The sequence below is a fragment of the Calonectris borealis genome, chromosome 2 (assembly GCF_964195595.1).
Source record: "Calonectris borealis chromosome 2, bCalBor7.hap1.2, whole genome shotgun sequence".
Lineage (NCBI taxonomy): Eukaryota > Metazoa > Chordata > Aves > Procellariiformes > Procellariidae > Calonectris > Calonectris borealis.
Window position 1 is genome coordinate 147,560,440 of NC_134313.1, and position 23,618 is coordinate 147,584,057.

General features: G+C 41.2%; 1 protein-coding gene across 2 annotated transcripts; it reads right to left on the reverse strand.

Annotated features, from left to right (window-relative positions):
* Positions 1–447: 447 nt before the first annotated feature.
* CROT (carnitine O-octanoyltransferase) lies at positions 448–23,618 on the reverse strand. Of its 2 annotated transcripts, none has more exons than XM_075143835.1 (17): positions 23,510–23,618; positions 22,657–22,780; positions 15,185–15,309; positions 14,169–14,350; positions 13,866–13,990; positions 11,090–11,198; positions 9,443–9,536; positions 9,224–9,349; positions 8,686–8,787; positions 7,995–8,078; positions 7,787–7,894; positions 7,375–7,505; positions 5,866–5,989; positions 3,694–3,772; positions 2,779–2,872; positions 2,484–2,603; positions 448–1,397 (listed from the first exon to the last, which is right to left on the reverse strand). In XM_075143835.1, the coding sequence occupies exons 2-17, from the start codon at positions 22,769–22,771 to the stop codon at positions 1,277–1,279; spliced, it is 1,839 nt and encodes a 612-aa protein (XP_074999936.1). In that variant the 5' UTR covers positions 22,772–22,780; positions 23,510–23,618; the 3' UTR covers positions 448–1,276. The 2 variants fall into 2 exon arrangements, with proteins under 2 accessions (XP_074999936.1, XP_074999937.1); XM_075143836.1 differs by lacking the exon at positions 23,510–23,618 and adding an exon at positions 23,074–23,092.

The window sequence follows — 23,618 nt, forward strand, 5'->3', positions numbered from 1 at the left end:
CAATGAATGGTTGTCAGATTTAATTGAGACAGGAGTACAAGTAGTCCAACAAAGGCAGGGACGACAAAGGCTGAAATAATGGGACTGTTTTCTGAGGCAACAAGACACAGTATAACACACCCTGGCCTGTTACTCAGAGAAGTGTCAGGCTTTGAGGAAGGAAATAAGAAGGGAACCTCTGTTCTTGCTACTATGGAAAAAAATATGCAACAGAGCTTCCAGAGGGCAAAGGGACTGGTTCAGTGTTAGCTGAGGATGCAGTTGTTTCTGTAAAACAAATAATAATCTCTGATCTCTCTCAAAACTCCAAAAACAAGAGAAAAAAGAAAAGAATGGGTATTTCAGAATCTCTATTTCAAGTCCATCTGTCCCCAAGATCATCTCTCTTTCACAAAGTTTAGTTGCTACACATTAAACAGTCCACCCATAAATCAATCAATACAAAGCTGATTTTTAGAAGCATTTTATTTCTATGACAGGAAAATACAAAGCTGCTCAAACAGAGGAATTAATCTTAAAATCCTGAGAATTGTACCAAACTGCATTCAGTGCTTACTTTTATTGTGTATCATTAGTGTAAAGCAGCAGACATTCACAGTTCACTAGAAGATGAAAACTGAGGAATTTGGAACTCATATGATGCTTTCTGTCTTTACTATTGAGAGCTCCTTTTTCAAGATACTTCAGAGTGTAGTGCTCTCATACTACAAATGTAGTGGGAACATCCCCATTCAAGGATACAACATTTATTTGGTATAATCCCGATAGCAAAAATGAAAGATAACTTATAAAGTAACATATAGGTTGATGGAGGCAGCCCTTCTATTTCATAAACCACTATGAATAGGAAGCATAATCACCTAAGAGGATAGTGTGGTTACTCCTAAGTACGCAGTTAAGTGCTCCACTGGTATAAACAATATCAGTAGACTACAAAGTATTCTACGTGTTACTACTAAGATCATAAATACAAATCTCCCATAAATTCTCCACTTCCAACACCCCATCTCTCAAATATGTTTGCATTGTTGAGGCATATTTTAATATTGCATAGTTCTACATAGATAAGGTACTACTGCTTGCATTGTTGTTGCAAAGAGCTACATTACTCTTAAATGGGTACTGTTAACCACTGTAAATCACATAAAAATAGGTAGACTTCACAGAGATCATTAAATGTCTTAACTTGAATATAACAGTAGTCTTGAGTAGCATTTCATTTATACGTACTACATATAACTCGTGAGTTTGCAAAGGCTTTTACATCATATCAACCTTACAGCTGAGCTGTAACTGTTAATTGTAGCATTTCCTGAAAACACTGGAACACAGTTCTACACAGCACTTCTGCATCAGTCTCTGGACATGATTTCCAAGAAGAACAGGTAACAACGATCCTATCAATATAGAAAACAATGAAGTTACCACCCTTAATTGTCATCGTCTAGGATAAAACTCACACAAATTGCCCTGAAATGTGAAATTATTGACATAAATTCTAAAGTGAAAATTGTCAAATAAACATACTGTCTCAACATTCAGAAAGGACTCAGATCCCTAGTGCCTTCAGTAAAATAATGTTGTCAAATCTTGAAACTAGATACTTCGATTTAAATACCCATTTCTACATACACAGTGACATAACTTTTCCACTTATATTTGAAAATACTGTGAATTATATTTCTTCTCTGCAACTAGTTTAAGGTTTAAAGTACTTTTTTTCTATTTACCTAATAAAAGGTAGATCTTTATCCAGTTCTATTTATCTTAACAGAGTCATAGATCAAAGTGTAAATGGTTTGTATTCTCAAACTGAATTAAATCTGCACACAAACCATATTTAGCTTTACGAAGTCATCCGAATTACACCTAAATCACAAAATAGCAAGTTCTCAACACATTATAATCAAAGTAGTTTATTAGATTTGACAAAGAAGCAGTAATTTTTGTCCATAAGACCAATAACCCAAAGTTGGATCTTTTCAAATCCTACCATTTTATGAGAAGCGAAGCCAAATGTTTTAGCTTCTCCTTGTTACTCAAAGCGGTCTGGTTTGTGTCAAGAGATGTGTGTGTCACTGCCAAGAATGATGGACAGTGTGCTCACCTGTACTGTCTGGTCTATCTCAGCCAATTGCTACTTTTTAAAAAACACCTTCGCATGTTACATTTAATGATTTCTAAAACAAAAGCTTATTTTAAAGTAAGTTAACTCCTTTCGTTCCTCCGTTCTTTCACCTTCCTGACTCTTTCTGCTTATTGTCAGTACCTTAGTGCTCACTTCACCTCCACCATTCATCCTTCCTCCCACACATGCTTTCCCAGAATGTTAATGCCTCTATTCTCACGTACCTCACTTCTCAACCTTTTCTGACATGTTCAGCCATGTTTCTTCTGTCTTTTCCTTTCCTCATTCTAGTTGTTAGCTGCCTTTCCCTTTGTGATAGAGAGAACCATGCCCAAAAATGAAATTACATCCTTACCTGTCATCTCTGATTGCATAAAAAAAGCCATAGCCATGATGCACCATAGGGAGTGCAGATCCACTAAACCTCGTGTAGCCAGTCAGACTAGTTGAAAGAATAAAATTCCCACCTCCTCCACTGTAAAACAACACAAAACAAAACCAGCACTTTTAAAGATAATTTAAAACAAAGTGAGTTTTACAAAAAAGTTGTTTTGTCTTAGAGATCAAGAAATCAGCACGCATAAGGCCAATGTAACAAAGTGCTCGGTATCAGGGGATACAACCTCCCCACAGCACAAGAATACGATTACCTAGCTGTGAAGGCATTGTCCACATAAAGTTCTGGCACTGGCAGTCCTTGCTCCTGTGCTATGAGTAGGAGACCCAGAAGATGACGATCAAATCCTGTCAAATAAATGCAAATACTGCATCATTAACAGCAGCATTTCCCGTTTTTCTGCTTCTTCTGGTCTGGATAGCTGGAAGCTCATATAGCAGCTGAAGGACAGATAAATGACAGAGTCTACTAAAAAACACGAATCATGTTGTAGCATACAAAAACATTTCCCAAATATTTGATCTAAGAGGCCTTCATCACTTTCAGCTTGCAACACTGAGCCCAAATGCAAATGAACTAAGTCATATAAACCCACCACAGTTCCCGTGGAAAACAAAAACCAAGAAAACTTCCACTTCAGCCAAGGAGGAGGAGTTCCACACAGTGAAACTGGCCCACTGGCAATTTCGTTGACAAGGTGAAAAGGCTTTCAGAGCCACAACTGCCTAGATAACTCACCAAGTAGGATGGAGAGAGTATGAAGGTTCATCAGGTGATTATTTCCCAGCTACTTTTTCTCATTCATAGAATAGCTTGCCCACTAACATAGGTGGGTTAGAATTTCACCCAAATCTCTCCTCTGCCTTAAAAGACCACATTTCCCACTTTCCAGCCAAGCATATATTTGATCAGAACGTATTCTGAAATAATGTTTAGCTGGGCAGAAAAAGTGCAGTAATATTCAAAGTGCATGTGTCTTTGGGGCACAAGGGAGGGTGCAAGGACTAGTTTTTAGTTCCTCTCCCCAAAATTGAAGTATAAAATGTTAAGGGGTAGTTTTTACTCAGGTTGAAAACAAGGAGACAGAGAAAATGTATTAGCATACAGCAATATTCCCTTTTCACCCACTAGAGAAAAGAAAACAAAAAATCTTTTGATCCCAGAGTACCTTTTCCATTCTCACATTCTTTCCTCATTTTATTGTGCTTTGCAAATGCCTTATGCATCAACTGTAGTCGTTGATAAGTCTGTATAAAGTAGGGGAGACAGGATTAAAAAAACAAACAAACAAACAAAAACCCCAAAAAACAATGCAGATGAGTAAGACATCAGGAATCACAGATCAGCAAGTTTTTCTCTTTCATAGTTTCTAGCAATTTTAGATAGAAGAAAATGGAGGAACTTGAAAGGTACATTAGAACCTCTCTCAAACTCTTTCTTCCAAATTCCTTTTTCAGGAGAACTTGCTCATTTGTTTCCTGTATCTCTGTTCTGTTACTTGGATCACTTTTGCACTGAACAACATTCTAAACCTCATGTTCTTTCCCAAACAAGCTGAAACAATGGAAAGTAGGCGCTGTGAAATACTCAAAACCAAAAACTTCCTAGAGTACCACTTATTTAGAAACACTCTGGCTTTTAGCAGGTGCAGCTGCATTTATATGATCACCACGCCCTGAGCTGGTCAGGCAGTTGGACTAGATGATCAATGTAGGTCCTTTCCAACTGAAATATAATATTCTATTCTATCATTTTTCATGTGGAAAAAAAAACAACAACAGATGAAAAAAAAAATCTGTGAAGCAAAAGCAGAAAACAAAACAAAAAAGACCCTAATTAAAATATACACAGATGCCAACTGCATTCCCAAGTTTTCTCTGCTGATTGAAATATTACTTCCCTGACAGTAGTTCTGCCCAACATTATGGTTTTTTTGATTTTATATTGAAACTTACACATTAAAACCAGAGACAACAGAATACAAATACATGTTTTGGTAAAGGAGGCCTAGAGAAACATCTCTAGACACCCAAGATCTTGGGTTCTAAGATCTTAGATCCTACTAGCTCTTTAACTACTTAAGAAACACCCTTTTATCCTTTTATTATTACACGAGAGGCTGCAGCAGAGAATGTGAAACAAGGGCAGTAGCCACTCAACTTTGATAAAAATCAAGCTACTAAGCTCACAAGGCACAAAAGAAAAGCTGAGACAAAAGGATTTTTTCCGAAGTACCTAACTTCAGGTATTTTCTAATACCTTAAAAGTAGACTTTTAAGCATCTTAATTTCAATACTATTGAACAGATTCAATGCTTTTTTAAGTCCCAAGAGTTCATCATAAAAAAACAGCAAAAGGAAGATATTTGGAGATGCTATTTAAAAGTACAAAGAGAAAAAGAAAAAGGCTACAGTTAGTGTTGGAAGTAACAAACCTCTGTGTGTTTTACCCATAGAAGCCTGCTAATTGGTTAGAAGATAACTGAAGAGCAGAAAAATAAAGGAATCCATATTTGCAATAGGAAAGCAGATCTGAATAATGGCCAGAAAATTGAGTTTTAAAGCACAGCACATGCCAAAAGAAGTAAGTGAAGACCAGGAAAATATGCTCTTGACTATAATTATCAATCACACATAATTCTGACAGACATATTCCTGTATGTTTCTCAGATGCATTAATAATATAGAACCTTTGAATTTCCTAAACATACGTAGCCCTTTGTCTCAAAAATCTTCTCCTTGCTTCATTTCTCAGGCTCTGAGAAATATGGAGTGAGAACAGAAAGAGCTTTCGTACAGCTCTCACTTGGCAAGAAAGGCATAAAACGCTCTGTCAGCCAAGCACCAGAGGGTAGTTGCTGGGAAAAGACAAGGTCACCAGTTCAGCTATTCAGAGACAAACTCTGGACTACATCCCCATTGCCACTAGGACACAAACAGATTTCAGTCTTGCTCTCAGACTCAGTTATTAGATTAACATTTCCTGATTTCACTTAAAAATTAAAACAACAACAGAACCACCCCACAGCAGAATACATTGGTTCCAACCCAGTTACTTTCTGAGGTGTGGGGGGGGAAAAAAAATCTCAGTGTGAATGTAACTCAAGACACATTCTTTAAACCAAAAGTAAATAGGATAGAAAACCAAAAAAGCCCATGCATGACAGCTCACCTCAGTCACAGTGACCTGAGCCAGACTGCAAGCAACCCAACATTTGAAACCTGTCTCACTGGAAACAGGCCAATTTCCATTAATGAGATAATAGAAAAATTAGTTTTAAGCAGTTCAAATGACAGGCCTTCTCAATACATTATGATTAGAGCAGGATTTCAGTATTTACACTGTCAGAAGGATCCAGCATGGACTTGCACCACTCCACTGCTTCCATAGTACACGGTCTTATGGTCTCTGTGCGGCCATGATAGAAACGCCTGGTCATGGCAGTTTCGTAACAGCAGCCTGGGCTAAAAAGAAGAATTAAGGAAGAGTATCTTATTAACTTAACAAGACTACATGCTCTCTCAACGAATAAAAAAGTCCTGCCAAGCATCTTACACATCTAACTCAGTTACAAGTATCAGTAAGCTACTAATTTTCTTTAAATTTTGTGTCTGAAAAAGAGCCACAAAGGAACTCTACAAGCTTTTATGAGACAGATGACTGAAAAAGTGCCAGTGCTATAATCATACCTTGAAAGACTGGGTTGTCACGGTTATTTTCTGCAGACTACAGACCTACCAGCCTCTAGTATAAATAAGGTGAAATTATGCAAGCGTCAGTTTCACTATGTATTTCCATTAAAGAAACCATCTACACCATCCAAAACCTCAAAAATTAAGAGACACACTTTAAATAAGCAGTGTGTCCCAATGCATTTATAAGGAAAAGGCTCAAATCCTTCTCTGTTGCATACTGATACCCATGCAGCTTTTATCTAGAGCATCCCCAGCCCTATGACAGTCTACCATTTAATATACAACTTACGTGAAACATACTTGTGTGTTTAGAACAGACTTAACAGGCTATTTTAGTCAGACAATTAATTTATTCCAATGTTCAGCAAACTGAGAACTACCGACCTTTCTTATGATGAGACAGGCATCTCCAGTGACTAAGCATCATGCTCATATGATGAAACCCTCCTTTTTCTGAAGCAAGCAATACTTGCCAGGTCAGAAATGACGTATACAAGCCATAATCAGTGCTAGTTAGCAAACAGAAATTTGGGAACACCAACACCAGGAAGAATGCTTGCCTTTTACCAATGATACAAAATGACACACCCAAAAATGTAGAGTCAGGCATTTGGAGGGTCTCTATCTATAGCTCTAATATTCTGCCCAAACCTTCACATCTAATGTTGCTAAAGAAAGTGAGACACTGAGGTTTGTGAGGTTTTTTACAGGCTTGGAAGACTAACCATTTTACTGATGGCTGTTACTTGCTACAGATAAAGCCGCCCTCTCCATCTGAGCAACTACATGACATTAAAGAATCCTGACCCATTGCGCATTTGGTGTTTGCCCAAATATTTACTTTGTACAGCCCAAATCCACGTTTTCATGGATTTTCTTCTGCCCTCCATTCCACAAAATGTACACACGTGATCCCTATGGGCACAAGGACACAATTCTGCTGAAGCCAACAGCACAAGCCCCGTGGAGTTCAACGGCACAAAATAAGGCCCTATGCAACTGTTAATTTAAAAAAACCTTACTTCTTCATTCTTATATCACCATAGCAAATTACACACTGGCACTGCAAGGCCACTGCATTATATCTCCAGATCCACCCCTTTACTCAAGAAACTAGTTTTTTATTCCTAATCTGGGTAATGAGATTTTCTTACTGTCCATGGCATTTGTAATAAGCCAGCTGAAGGGCAAGCTGCACAAATGTATCAGGATGAAGTTTCTTCTTTTTAATCAATGCTTTGCCAAAGGATGTGAAAGCATAATTCACTAGCTGCAAGTCAGATACCTGTCAAACCACAGGAGGGAAAAAAACAGAAGTCAAGAAACTGCAAATATCACAACTTGATTCACTTCGAGTAAAACACATTCAACATAAACCAACAATGTAACAAATTAAACCATGGTGTTAAGTCCCCTGATATGTCAATTCATCAATAACATATTCATCCCTGTTCTCCAGCATGGAGACAGGCCAGCTAAAAACATGCAAATAGAATGGGGCTGGGGGGTGGGGGGAGGTGGGGGGAATCATCAGTGACAATTAAGAGAAGCAGCAAGAAATTCCACCTTTTTGTAATACAATTCTTTAGCACATCCAATTTCATTTATAATTTTTTGATCCACTGTGAATACAAGTTCCTCTGGCCATGGAATATCCCTCACTTTATCTGATCCCTGGGAGGATGTGGACAGAAAGAAAGAGAGAAAACAGAAAATGTTATCCATAAGAAAAGACACACTAACTAATACACGTGAAAGTTTAAAGGATAGATACCTTCCATTTTCCCTCACTTTCAATAATCTTCTTTTCGGCATAAGATAACATGGTAATTAAAGCCATGGCATCAAAAGGAGAATGCTAGAATCATATAAGACAAGATATCACATTACTTGCATAACTGCAAGAGGATCAACTTGCTTTTTTCCCTACCCCACTCTTTTTCCTGCAGACCCACAGCTTTACTGCACAGTGTTGGACTTGTTTTTCTAATTCTAGATTACATATAGAACCACTGTAAGTCCACCCACTGTTTTGACTGCTCTGGAGCCAGACGGGGAGGCGCAATACACCACTGCTGTGGAAAAGCAGATTTCAGGCAAGATGTAGGTCCTCATGGCCATTCAATAACAAGTTTTAAAAAATCTGAGTTTAAAAAACACAGCTGTTCAAATGGCTACATAATACAAAGAGTTAATTTTAAGCCTTCTTGTGCAACGTATTTTTTGTCTTTGGAACTCCCTCATTAAATACTTTTAGAAATAAGATTATGATTTCAGATCTCACATTTCTAATTCAAGTATGGTATAATATCAAACACTGTGAAAGCAGACTGCTTTTGGAAACTTGCCAGACAAGGCTACACTAAAGACGAACACATTAAACATTTAAAATAATACTCTGAAAGAGAAAACTTAGTAAATAAATACTTGAAAGGTTTATAAGGGGGAAAAATTTTTCAACTTACATCACAGAATGCGCTACAGGTTCCATTGGAAAAGAATATGCTGTTGTAGGATTTATCTCCCCAGCGTACAGTCGGATCACCTGCAAGCCCCAGCCTTGTAATCTAAAGCAAAAGTTACACACTGTGGGTTTTAAAAAACACTGAGTACACTGTCAACCTCTGTCAGCTAAATCAAGCCTACTTAAAGATGGTGAGACCCCCCGAGAGATAGGACATTTTCACCAGTTGAAGACGAAACATGATTATAAGCCCAAGTTTTTTAACTGAAGAGTGATAACAAGTTGATTACTATATTTTTGAGGACCCTGAAGGATAGAGGGCTAAGAGATTATGAAGGTAGATTTCAGCCATTCCCACTTCCAATCTCCTAACAATTCAAACTATTTAAGTATTCCTATGGATCACAAGAAGCATTATCTGCATATTTATCTGCTTCATTTTCTCTGTTCTGAAAGAGCAAGAAGTGCTACTTCTGCATATATGCAATAGAAATTTTTATATAAAGACCAGACATGAATTATCAAAAATCCTTAGCTACCTCGGTGTAGTCCTCAGGAGTTGCATGGGGACTAGAATCATCGAGGCAGACCACAAACAAACTTCTCTGAATTTTTTCCAGAAGAGTTAAGTTCTTTGGATCAAGATCAATCAAATATTCACGTAACTAGAAAGCATAAAAAGACAAAGCTAAATGAAATGACGTATTTCCAGTGATCACAATGCTTTTCTCAGGAATCAACTGTTGAAGTACGCCCACCTCTGCCCATTTTGTCCTTTCGTTGCTTGTTAAGGCTGCCAGTCCTGGTCCATCTGGTTCACTATGGCATCTTTTCTGTATATAAGTAAGTTGCCTTTAAGAAGATTTCAAAAACTGAAGTTAACAAAAAACATATGGAGAGAAGATAAAAGCCACCCTTTTTATCTCTCTGTCTTTTGCCAAGCTGGAATTTTGGTTCCACATTCACAAGCTAATGTGAATTTTCAGGAAGCACGAATCAGCTCCCTCAGACTCTAAGGGCAGCTGAAGACCTGCTCTGTTTTCGGTCACTAATAGTTAATTCAAATTGCAGCTACTAGCCCAGTACAAACTTACATGTAAACAACCATGATCCTAAAGTGTTACTATGCACTTAATTTAAAATTAGATTTAAGACTTCAGCAGTGCAGATGAAACTTTCCCGAGCAGCAGACATCTGCAAAACTGCAGTTTTGAAGCTTTTATAGCAACCAACCAGATACAAGGGCAAAACTTCCACTCAGGATAACCCCTGAAATTTAAAGCAGAACAGTAGCTACAGTACTTCCTAAATGTAAAGACTGAACTACACAAGAATACTTCTCTTCTTACCTTTTCCTTGCATTTTCCCTTTGAAGAGCTATTAACAGAGAGCTAATTTTTAGTTTGCAAATTCAGTTTTTCACATACTGTTCTAGGTGTTAAAGCAACTTCACAAATTACAGGCATTTAATCTGGCTTGTCCTTTGTTCTGGCACTCTTGCCCATTAAACTTCACTACTGATCATTAGTTACACAGCTGTCAAAAGTGTAAGACACCCATGATGAAGTTATCAAAAAAAAGAAAAACCCACAACCAACAACCAAAGTTCAACCAACAGAGTAGAAAACCTTGTGGCCACAACTGTATTGCCAATTTGAAAAGCCAGCACCTCTGCACACTACTAGAAGATAGCAGATACAGCACGGAAAAGCTTTAAACACTGCCAATTGCACTAGCACAGAAATTTACTATTTAAAGAACCAAATTCTTTCTCTCCGTTCCTTTGCAGCAGCTCAGGAATACGAAAAGAACCACAAACGTGGCTGGTTGTCACAGGTCTGGTGCAGGGACAAGAAATGCAAGTGAAATGCTGCTGTATTGCTCTGTAGCTAGCAAACAGTCAATCAGTGTATACTGAGATTTTGGACTCTGCTGCACTCACCAACAGGAATTCCAGCCTCTCTATTCTTGAGAAAATTGACCACAAGTGTATTAGATTTGAATCAACACGACCATGGTGCTTTATCTTTGCTAATGATCAAGTAGCAAGGAGACAATTATCAATGTGGATTGGTCCTGAAAGGAATGATGTTACTTATAATCCTAATAATTCCATGTCAAGGAACTTCATACATAAATGATGTTTCCTACTGAAACACCTCCATTCAGCCCTTTTGCGTGATGTTCTATGGGTGTATTACAACAGTACATGATCATCATGCTTCATGGCACGAAGATGCCATCCACTAAACAAGAATTTACTCAAATCTGAACGCTCAGCTAAAGGAGAAGTTGTAGCCTCTCTCACACCTAATTCTTTGGGGTGAAGGGAATAGAAAAGGAAGACTCTCTTTGGTATGTAGCTTAAATAGGACAGCTCATTTGAAACAAGGTAGTTTGAAAACCTGAAAATCTCTGGAGGAGTCACCATATTGCCTTCATGTATACCATCAAAAGCAAACACTCGACCTCGACACAGGACTACTAAGTGAGATGGGCATTCACCTTCAGTCGCTGAAATGAAACAAAAAACAAAACATGAAAATCCAACCGTGGGGATAAGGTGAGTGACAAATACAGGAAAAACACTCAGCAAGTCTACAGACCCATTTTTTGTTCAAAATGAAGTAGACTTCATACAGCTAAAAACAGGAAAGAAGAAAAAAAGAGTAACTTTTGAAGTCCAATTGCATGATCTATTGCAAATTTGAAGACATTTTTAAAACTGTCAGAGAAAATATACAGAAGTACATAACTTTCACTGCTATTCAAGTCATTGCCATTACCTAGTAGCAAATGTTATTTATTTGTGTATCTTGTAGGCAGGAACTCCCTCTGCCGAAATGAGTGTTGGTTGCTGAAAGTTGATCCAGCAACATTTCTCTTTTACATGAGTTTTGTTTGAGTGTTTGCTTTTTTTTTTTAAAAGGGATGAATATAATGCAGCAAGTCTGCTGCTAAGGCAATTTGCAGATGATTGAGTCCTTCAGCTGTCAGAGTGTTTATGTGACCAGCTTCAGTTATGCAGCTAAAGATCCAAGATGCACTACCACGTCAATCAGACCTGATCTGTAAATCTGTAAAAAGGGAGCACTGACACACCAACTTGGCCACTATACAGAAACTCAGATGGTACTAGCTCACACCAGGCCAGGTACACTTGCATAGCATTGCCTTATTAAATCCGTCTATCTGGAAGTAAGATTAAATAAAGTTGGAAAAGATTCTGACAAAAAACAGATGTTAAAACCCCAAGAAACGTGGCTACATTTTTCTCCAACTGAGCCACTGTGCTACATCTCTTCTAGTCCAGTATTCCACCCTGGGAAAAAGAAGAAATGTATGCTACTTTACCCACAAGTATTTAACTGAATGGTCATCCACAGAAGTCTTAATCTTAACTATAAGACTTTTATGTCTATCTTTATGGTCCTACTTTCTAAATCAGATAATACAATTCAATACATACCTGATTACAGACATTCTAGAGTGGGGAATTTGCCATTTCATGTAAACCTCACCTTCATAGATCACAAAATTAATTTCTAATATAACAAAAATCAGAAGGGATGACATAAAATTGTTACTTTAGGTAGCATCCTCCTAATCCTAGCTGTCTAAAGCAAGGGGTAGAATTAAGTTTGGAGGTTAACATACCTCGAATTAAGTGTTTGAGATCTCACTACAATTTGTAGAGATCTACCCAATACACTCAATGACATCTGATGAGCTCTTCACCTGTTCTCATTAAGGTGTCTGCTGCAGGCTGAACCGAATAGTTCTCCAGGTTCCACTGATCAGGCTCTCTTGGCTTTTAGTGTGGTCTTTGACTCCAAGCTGACATTACCTGTCAAATTTTAGGTGCCCTACGCCCTACTCTGCAATCTGACTACTACTTCAAGTGTTCAGACCATGTCAGTTCCCTCTATAGCCAAAAGAGAGAAACATCCCTCTCCAGATGGCAATTCCTTCTGTCTATCTTAGATACCTGCATATTTTTATGGCCTAAATCCTTCTCTGGAGGTATTCATATTTCTCCATGAATCACAGAGAACCAAGACAACTAACTGGACTAAATATTTCATCCGGAGGCAGATGAATCTACGTGGAAATGGATATCATCTGCTGTGTATGACATGAAAAATGATATAAGCAAGATTGTTTAATAAAGTTCTTACAATACTTTAAGGCATAAAAGGATGACATAAATTGCATCTCCACAGGATAATAGCTTTGTTTATTAAATGTGATCAAAACAAAATATTGAATTTCCACCATTTGAATGTTTCTTCTATGTTTTGGTATTTAAACTGACTCTTCAACTGTAATGCTAAGATAAACCCCTTGAAACTGGCCTTCAACTTTGCATTTTCTCATCATATTGTGTGATATGGAGATTTCCTTATACATTTTCTATGGATCAAGGCAATACCTCCTTCTTCTTGAATTCCTGAGTCTTACAGGAATTCAAATCTCCCATGATTATCTAGAGTGACTCTGCTGAACAACTCTGGATGCATCAAAATGTGTGTGGGAGGGGTGTTATGATTTCAGTTAGTTGATTACTAATACTACAGTATTTGTTAGTGGAGGATGAATAAGAACATTACACTTTTACCCTAGCCTTTGATCCTGCACCCCAGAAAACTGAAGGGTGTTTAAGAGAATGGCTTCAAGAAGCACTGGGAGTACTTTCAAGACTGAAAATAGAAGAAGCTGACCAAGCCAAGAAACAGCACAACAATAGAAAATAAGTAAGAATTATCCCAACAGAATGTATGGGAACACACTCGAGAAACGCATTCTGTGGAAAAAGATGCAATTAGTAATGATGCTGAAATTCTGTCCGTATAATACACTGAATCCACCCACATTTATAACACATGGAATTTGTCTTTTTTCAATTCTTAATGCTGGCACACTTATTACAGGCATCAGGCTGGTAACATACAATCTGAAGCAGAGCTTTCTTTTAATCTTATTTAGAAAGGACTAAATGTTGGACCAAAAAGGGTATTTGTAGATTAGATATCTTCTTTGCTTCTTTATATAAGCACTCAACAACCAGTATCTGGTTTAGTGTTTGAGGAAGCAAGTATTTTGTTGTTAAAATGACCACTCCATTAGCCCATTACTACAAAACCATTTGCTTGTATTAACCCACAACTTGCATTTGTTTACCAGTTTTAAAATAACTGCCGATTGAGTCTCTGGTAACTCCTGGAATTTTGCAAGTGCAGAAGAGCATTCGAAATTGGTTCATGTCCAGAACAGCATTCCCAGATCTATCTATAGCCACCTTCTCTCTGTTGTAAACAAATACACCGAAATTAAACAAAAGAGATGATAATTATGCAAGTAAATCAAGGTAAGACAAACGCATCTTTTACTGCAAAGAATGCATGAACATAAACATATTTTTGCAACTAAAGTACATATAGATCATTAATATTTAGAATCAATTATTTTTTCTTAAAGTCTTACGCTCGTAATAGATCCCAGTATTTCAGGATGTGCCATATATTTACACATGCTCTTTCTATCTGAGTGCCCTCTTTGGGTGGCCAGCAGTGTTCAATATAGGGACCGGGGCCTCCGATATTAGTGTGTATTTGCGTTGATATGCGAAGATCAAGATAAGCCACATTCAGCCACCACTCCTCCAGCTGAAAATGAAAAATGTTTAGCGTCAGAATTAAGTTTTAGTCATTAATTCTTTAATAATTGCCTGATTGTTCAACTACCTGCTTTTTTTACTACTTTTTAAGTATTTTGAATAGTAGTTCCGGTATAACAGAAGGCAGGACAGTGATTCAAAACTAACTGCTGAGGGTAACGACACACCTAGCTCTTCTATTTTCAAGCTTGAAATAAAATTCAATGCTGCTTAAGACTATTAAACTGTATGATGAGGAGTTCTTCTCTGATATTCATCATCTAAAACTCTTGCAGATGTCAGTTGTGGCTGCTGCGAATATCGGACAGATTACTCCATGAAGAACGGAAGGAAAAGAGATTTGTGTGAGAGAGGATCTGGGACGGGCAGTTCATAATCTATTTTTCCTACCACCATCTGAAAATCCCAACTCCGAAGTGTGTCATGTTAAGATTTACAAAGTTCTTATGAATTCCACTTGGTAACGACCCCCCTTGTATCCCTTTCTCTGTTGAAAGACAACTTTAAAACAACTCTTCTTTTTTTTTTTTTTTTCTCTTGGCGTGGGGGGCAGTGTGGTGAGAGAGGTGATAGAAGAAGAGACTGATGGACAAGGTATTCAAAAGCTGGTAGGTAACTTAACATTTCAGTTAGTGAACTCTCTTAGCCACTCAACTTTGAAAAAAAAGATATATAAGTGAATGTGTTCATGTCCATAGGCCAAGCGGCAGATATAAGGAAGATCCTAAGATTAAAAAAAAACTAAATGGCTCTCTAAATTATATCCTGAACAACCAACTTTCCATAAGTTGAATTATGATTTCTTACATATCTAAATACATACCCAATTCCTTCTCGTTTTAGCTCTTTCCAGTAATTTCTGATGCAACTCTTTCCCAATTCCATTTTCAAACTTTTTAACTATATCCTCGGTTCTTTGATATTCTTCTTGATTTAGAAATGGCTTCACTGTAAAAAGGAAATGTTTTTACTTTAAAGACAACTGCATACTGAGATTTATATCAAGATTCAGATATCCACAGGCAAGGGAGTGGATGAAAATACTCAAAATTTATGTTTCTAAAACAAATATTTGAAGAGAAAACACCTTTTAAAAATCACAGAATCATAGAATCATACAGGTTGGAAAAGACCTCTAAGATCATCGTGTCCAACCGTCAACCCAACACACCATGTCCACTAAACCATGTCCCTTAGGGCCTCATCTACACGTCTTTTCAATACTTCCAGGGATGGTGACTCAACCACTTCCCTGGGCAGCCTGTTCCAAGGCCTGATCACTCTTTCAGTAAAGAAATTTCTCCTAATGTCCAATCTAAACCTCCCTTGGCACAACTTGAGGCCGTTTCCTCTCGTTCTATCACTGGTTACTTGGGAGAAAAGACCAATACCCATCTCGCTACAACCTCCTTTCAGGTAGTTGTAGAGCGCGATGAGGTCTCCCCTCAGCCTCCTCTTCTCCAGACTAAACAACCCCAGTTCCCTCAGGCGCTCCTCATAAGACTTGTGCTCCAGGCCCTTCACCAGCTTCGTTGCCCTCCTCTGGACACGCTCCAGCACCTCCATGTCCTTCTTGTAGTGAGGGGCCCAAAACTGAACACAGTATTCAAGGTGCGGCCTCACCAGTGCCAAGTACAGGGGCACGATCACCTCCCTACTCCTGCTGGCCACATTATTCCTAATACAGGCCAGGATGCCGTTGGCCTTCTTGGCCACCTGAGCACACTGCCGGCTCATGTTCAGCCGGCTGTCAGTCAGCACCCCCAGGTCCTTTTCCTCTGGGCAGCTTTCCAGCCACTCTTCCCCAAGCCTGTAGCGTTGCATGGGGTTGTTGTGGCCCAAGTGCAGGACCCGGCACTTGGCCTTGTTGAACCTCATACAGTTGGCCTCAGCCCATCGATCCAGCCTGTCCAGGTCCCTCTGCAGAGCCTTCCTACCCTCCAGCAGATCAACACTCCCGCCCAACTTGGTGTCATCTGCAGACTTACTGAGGGAGCACTCGATCCCCTCATCCAGATCATTGATAAAGATATTGAACAGGACCGGCCCCAGAACTGAGCCCTGGGGAACACCGCTCGTGACCGGCCGCCAACTGGATTTAACTCCGTTGACCACAACTCTCTGGGCTCGGCCGTCCAGCCAGTTTTTTACCCAGCGAAGAGTGTACCTGTCTAGGCCGTGAGCTGCCAGCTTCTCTAGGAGAATGCTGTGGGAGACAGTGTCAAAGGCTTTACTGAAGTCCAGGTAGACCACATCCACTGCCTTTCCCTCATCCACGAGGCGGGTCACCTGGTCATAGAAGGAGATCAGGTTGGTCAAACAGGACCTGCCTTCCATGAACCCATGCTGGCTGGGCCTGATCCCCTGGTTGTCCCGGACATGGCTCGTGAGCACCCTCAAAACCAACCGCTCCATGATCTTCCCCGGCACCGAGGTCAGGCTGACTGGCCTGTAGTTCCCCGGATCTTCCCTCCGGCCCTTCTTATAGATCGGCGTCACATTGGCGAGCCTCCAGTCGTCCAGGACTTCCCCAGTTAACCAGGACTGCTGGTAAATGATGGAGAGCGGCTCGGCAAGCTCCTCCGCCAGCTCCCTCAGTACCCTCGGGTGGATCCCATCTGGCCCCATAGACTTGTGAGTGTCCAGGTGGCGTAGCAGGTCATTAACTTCTTCCTCTTGAATTATGGGGGGTTTATCCTGCTCGTCGTCCCTGTCTTCCAGCTCAGGGGGCTGAGTACCCTGAGGATAACAACTCTGACTACTAAAGACTGAGGCAAAGAAGGCGTTGAGTACCTCAGCCTTATCCTCATCCTTGGTGGCAATGTACCCCCCCGCATCCAATAGAGGATGGAGATTCTCCTTGGCTCTCCTTTTGTCATTAACATACTTATAAAAGCATTTTTTGTTGTCTCTCACGACAGTGGCCAGGTTGAGTTCTGGCTGGGATTTTGCCTTTCTAATTTCCTCTCTGCACGACCTAACGAGATCCCTGTACTCTTCCTGAGTTGCCTGCCCCTTCTTCCACAAGTGATAAACTCTCCTTTTTTTCCTGAGTCCCAGCCAGAGCTCCCCGTTCAGCCAGGCCGGTCGCCTTCCCTGCCCGTACTTCTTGTGGCACATGGGGACAGCCCGCTCCTGCGCCTTTAAGACTTCCTTCTTGAAGAACGTCCAGCCTTCCTGGACCCCTTTGCCCTTCAGGACTGTCTCCCAAGGGACCCTCTCGACCAGTGTCCTGAGCAGGCCAAAGTCCGCCCTCCGGAAGTCCATGGTAGCGGTTTTGCTGGCCCCCCTCCTTACTTCACCAAGTATCGAGAATTCTACCATTTCATGGTCGCTAAGCCCAAGCCGGCCTCCGACCACCACATCTCCCACCAGCCCTTCTCTGTTCGTGAACAGCAGGTCAAGTGAGGCATCTCCCCTGGTGGGCTCGCTTACCAGCTGTGTCAGGAAGTTATCCTCCACACACTCCAGGAACCTCCTCGACTGTTTCCTCTCTGCCGTGTGGTATTTCCAGCAGACATCTGGAAAGTTGAAGTCCCCCCCGAGAACAAGGGCTAGCGACTGTGAGACTTCTGCCAGCCTCTTGTAGAATATTTCGTCTGCCTCCTCGTCCTGGCTAGGTGGTCTATAACAGACTCCCAGCAGGATATCTGCCTTGTTGGCCTTCCCCCTCATCCTTACCCACAAGCACTCGACCTCATCATCACTACCATTGAGCTCTAGACAGTCGAAGCACTCCCTAACATACAAGGCTACCCCACCGCCTCTCCTTCCTCGCCTGTCCCTTCTGAAGAGCTTAGAGCCATCCATTGCAGCACTCCAGTCGTGAGACTCATCCCACCAGGTTTCCATGATGGCGACTAAGTCATAGCTACCCCGCTGCACAATGGCTTCCAGCTCCTCCTGTTTGCCGCCCATGCTGCGTGCATTGGTACAGATGCACTTGAGCTGGGCTGCCGATTTCTCCCGCGACATTAGCGTGCAGTCCCTAGGCTCTTCTCTAGTGAGCCTGGTTTTATCCCCTTCCCCCTTCGAAACTAGTTTAAAGCCCTTTCGATGAGCCCGGCCAACTCACAAGCGAGAATCCTTTTCCCCCGGTAAATAAAATCTGTAAATAAATCACAGTGTGTTCTAATAAAACATAAATACATACTTTCAAATAAATACAGATGTTAGCAGAGGAAAGCAATTGCTGAAAACCTGAAATACCTAACAGATAACTAAATCCAATATATTTAAAACTGTAGTTCTGCAACTCCATCAGCTGCCACAGAACTCAATGAATAAATTTACAGGAACTTTGTTTGTAAATTAATACATTGAGCCATACATGTCTGCCATCCTACTGCACCAACCATAACCTACCTGCCTTTATTCTCAAAAGTCCATTCATGGTCTACAAGCACCTTTCCCATCAATTCTCATTCACCGTCCCCATGTTATGCCTACCTCTGAATGACGCTGATGGCAGTTACTACTACCCAATTTTTATATTTTAAAATACCTTTGGATTTCTCTCAGATCCCATGCCATACAGGCCAAAGTTCTCTGTACACATTTGCAAAACTAGTCATTATTTTAATCTAAAACCCTCCTTAAAGCCTTTTTACTGTGAAATCTATCATCAGTAACAGGCACTGCTGATGTCAGTTTCCATACAGGCACATCTCATTGTCTTCTTATATTCACCTTGTGTATAACGTATTTTCTGTTACCTTTATACTTAGATTGTGAAGTCAGTAGTAAACAGAAGGGCGGGGGGGGAAGTTTCTGCTCATTCAATGCCTACACAATGAGGTCTGATTCATTTTTGAGGCTGCTGGACTGAGTACTGACAGTTAATTTCTTGTCTGCCTTGCTAGTGCTAACCTTTCTCCTTACAGCTGTTAAGAAACAAGGAAGGATACTTGTTTAATTTTTAGTAATCATGTATCTGTATCATCTCTAATCTAGCATTTGTGAGTAACAAGGGAGTTTCAGCTGGGCAAGGTCTCAAATACGTACCTATCCTTGCAGAATTAAAATCTTACTTCCTCACAACTGTGTCTTGCTGCAATTACGACTGCTTGCCTGCAACCACTGCTTTTTTCTTCTTCACAGATCTAGAGATCATCTAGTCCAACACCTCATCTCAGCAGGGTCAGTTACAGCAGGCTGCTCAGGGCTGTGTTGGGTTTTGAATACCTCCAAGGATGGAGATTCTACAACCTCCCTCGTAGCAACCTGTTCCAGTGCTTAATAACCCTCACAATTTTTTTACGTTTAAAAAGAATTTCTTGTATTTCAATTTGTGCCCATCACCTCTTGTTCTGTCACTGGATACCACTGTGATGTCTGGCTCCGTCCTCTTTACTCCTCCCCATCAAGTATTTACATGCATTGCAAAGATCCCCCCTAGAGCCTTTTCTTCCCCAGGTTGAACAGTCCCAGCTCTCTCAATCTCTTCTCCTATGTCAGATAATCCAAGCCCTTAATAGCCCTCATGGCCCTTTGCCGGGCTCCCTTCAGTATGTCCATGTCTTGCTTGTACTGGGGAGCCCAGAAATGGACACAGCACTCCAGACGTGGTCTCCCCAGCACTGAACAGAGGGGAAGGATCACCTCTCTCTACCTGCTGGCAACGCTCCTTCTAACCGAGCCCTGAAGGCTGCTGGCCTGCCTTGCTGCAAGGGCATACTGCTGGCTCATGTTCAACTTCATGTCCACCAGGACCCCAGGGGCTTTTCTGCAAAGCTGCTTTCCAGCCAGTCGGCCCCAGCTTCTGCTGGTGTGTGTGGGGGTTATTCCTCCCTGGGTGCATGACTTGGCATTTCCCTTTGTTTGCTGAACTTCATAAGGCTCCTGTCAGCCTGTTCCTCCAAGCCTGTCAAGCTTCCTCTGATGGCAGTACAACCATCTGGAGCATCAGCTTTGTATCCAGCTTTGTATCATTTGCAAAAGGGTGCACTCTGTTCCATCATCCAGGTCATTAATGAAGATGTTAAACAATAGTGGACCCCTGGGGTACACCATCAGACACTGGCCTACATCTGGAATATGTGCTACTGATCACAAACCTTTGAGCCCCACAGCTGAGACAGTTTTCAGTCCACCTGACTGTCCACTACCTAGTCCATACTTCATCAGTTCATCCAGGAGGAAGTTTAAAAGAAAAAAAAAGCTTCTGATGTGCCAAAAGCCTTGTTAAAGTCAATGTAAACAATATCTAGATGCAGTCCAACACTCAGGTTTCCCAGAGTGACCTTACTACCATGCAATATTGTAAGAGAGAGTGATTATCCTCTGTTATTCAAGTTACAACATCATTACAGAGCAATATGCGCACGCACACAAGAAAGAAAATAAGCTAAATTACTGGGTTCTGGTCCCTGTTCAAGGGGTGACCAAGACTGCTAGGGGACTGGAGCACATGATGGTGAGACAAGGCTGAGAACTAAGTTTGTTCAGCTTAAGAAGAGAATGCAAAAGGAAGACCTTGCTACACTTTAGTCATCCTGAATCCAAAGCAGAGGCAGCTACTGTAAAGCCCTAAATAAGCCACCTTCTGAGACATACTCTGTCCAGCTTTTCCAGTTGACTGGCTTTAAACAGACAAGTGCTTTACCAACAGGCACACTAACTAACGTTAAGTGCCTGGGATCCTCCTCCAACTAATAACAGACAGGAGTTCCCAAGGAATGATTCACAGCATCTATGAAGGGTCATTTGGAGCTTCTGAATTGTTCTTCAGAAGCACCTCCCCTCCTTCACTCACCTTCACAGACTAAACAAATTAAGAGCTTAAGCAATGAGTATCACCGAGCTAGTGTCTAGAATTATGCCCTGCATGTTCTGGCTTTAAGTGATCTAAACAAGGGAAGACTGTGGCAGAGCAAAAGATACTGGACTAACTTTCCTCCAACCTCTAGTGAGACTAAAGGAGATCAACAATGATGATCAAAGTTATAGAATGACTTAGGCACAAGGAACAGTAAGTAGGAAGTAACTTCAGCATAGAAAGAAAAGGGACATGTGATAAGTTATTTATGAAAACACAGATCAGAATCAGAAAACAAGAGCAAACAAATTCACTGTCAGATTTTATCACTCCATGAGAGAGTTATTTATTAACTTAGAGAGCCAGCTGGGTTTAGAACTAAGTTCTAAAGGACAATTCTGTTATTGCAGGTTCACTACTATTGCAGCACAACTTGCACAAACCATGACATTTAGTTAATCTGCATTACAAAAAAAGAAAATGTTTTTTTGACACACATACCCACACAACATTTTTTCTCTAAAACCACCATTTCAACATTCTGCATCAAAATGTGATGACGTAAGGAACAACGAAGAAAACCTATTACCATCTACTGGGCCATTTCCACTACACTCAGAATAAAAGGAAACTCAGAGTGAACTTAAGGAATTCTATTTTGGGAAAGGGAAATTTTGGTGTAATATGTTTCTCCTAAGGTCAGAACTCTAGGTCTTACTCTGTTAGCATTGCTGTATTACAGGTAAGATGGTAAGACACAGAGCAGATGTTCCAGAAAAAAGCTCAATGTCTCCGAGTTCTGAAAATTATTAAAGAAACATAGGAAAGTAATCTCAAGATACCAGGTAATGTATCTTTGTCGTCCCGGACATATCAAAGCCTGATATGATAATAAAGAACTAGCCAGTTGTCTCTGCTTTATAAACAAAGCTAGACACATGTGCATTGATGTTACTTTCAAAACTTTTCTCTTATGTGATCTTCTTTAGAGAGCAAACATTTCAGGGCAGAAATTATCCAAAAATGCCCACCACTATCTTCTCCTACTATATAGTATAGTTAATAGTATTGGTGAGAAAGAAGAACATTTAAGTATGAAAAAGCTTGAAATAACTTTTTTTTTTTTTAAACAAAGATCCTAGGCAAACACAGTCATAAACAAGCAAAGTAGTCATTACGCAAAACAAAATTTGTAGATGGAGAAACATCTTTCATTAGACCACCTGATATAGCTGAAAAACAAAAACAAAACCTGAGGGGGAAAAAACCTCAAATCAAAAAGTTAACCCTCCCACATGCGCAACTCCCTTCCATACTGAAGAAAGGCAAACAGGGATAAAATGGTAACTTTTACTCAGGTTGCTCTGGGCACTTAGTTTAAGACTTAAAAAGACCTTTTGCACTCTAAACTTGTCTGGATCCCCCCTCCCAATTTTATCAGCTGATACAAGCTGTCTCTACAAATCACTTCGCAAACATCTTCAGATTAAGCTGGTTACACCAGCACACACCACGCTATTACAATATTAAGTCATTACCTGAATCAAGATATTTTCTTAAAGATTCATCAAGAGGAGGTACAGGCAGCGAAGGCAGAGAATCTTGGTACTGAAACGTTCGCTCCTCAGAGGATTCAAGCACTTGCTTTTCCATGATGCAGATCTGCAGCACAACGTTAACAGTCTATTAATGAAGTCTAAGTTTGGGACAGATGATGTACCTTCCCATACTGATTGCTTTTTTCCCCAACCATTTACACAGTAAAAGACACATATCAGGGAAGTGCCCCCTTACAAAGCCAGCACCGAGATTTCTTGTTGGCCTGAAGCCGAAAGAGGCATACACACAACAGGGAGAAACCATGACCAGGCGGCTACTGACGCCTTCTCCGGATATGCTGCGGTTAACAAACTCGAGGCCTGTTGCTTTCTTGCAGCCAGCCGACGGACACCCACCAAGCTGACGCCGGAGAATCGGGGAAGGGGAAAATCACTCGCACGGCGATCCCCGCCCGGCCCGGCTGGCCGCCGCCATCACGCTGCTCGCCGCGCCACGGGCCCCCGCAACCGCAGTAACGCCGAAAGGGAGCGGCCCCACCAACGACGGCCCGAGCCCCCGGCCGTGCCCCCCCTACCCCAGCGCTCCCCGCTTTACGGAACGGCAGCCCAGGGCGGGACAGGGCCGAGCAGGGCCCGGGGCCGCCGCCGCACCACAGCGGTGTTTACGGCCTGCGCCGGGGAGCTGCCCCGGAGAGGCCCGGGTGGACGGGGCTGGGGCCGGGCCTGGGGATACGGAGACAGTCGAGTAGAGCTAAGCCGTCCGCATGACCCTCTGCCCCACCGCCGCGCACCCCCCAGCCGAGGAAGGAGGCTGGCGGAGGTCACCGCTTACCCTGGCCTAGACGGGCCTGCAGCCGCCTCAGCCAGCTCCCTGCCTGCCTGCCTGGCTCGCTGCCTGCCTACCTTCACCTCTGCCCCACTTCCAAGCGAGCCCGGAAGCC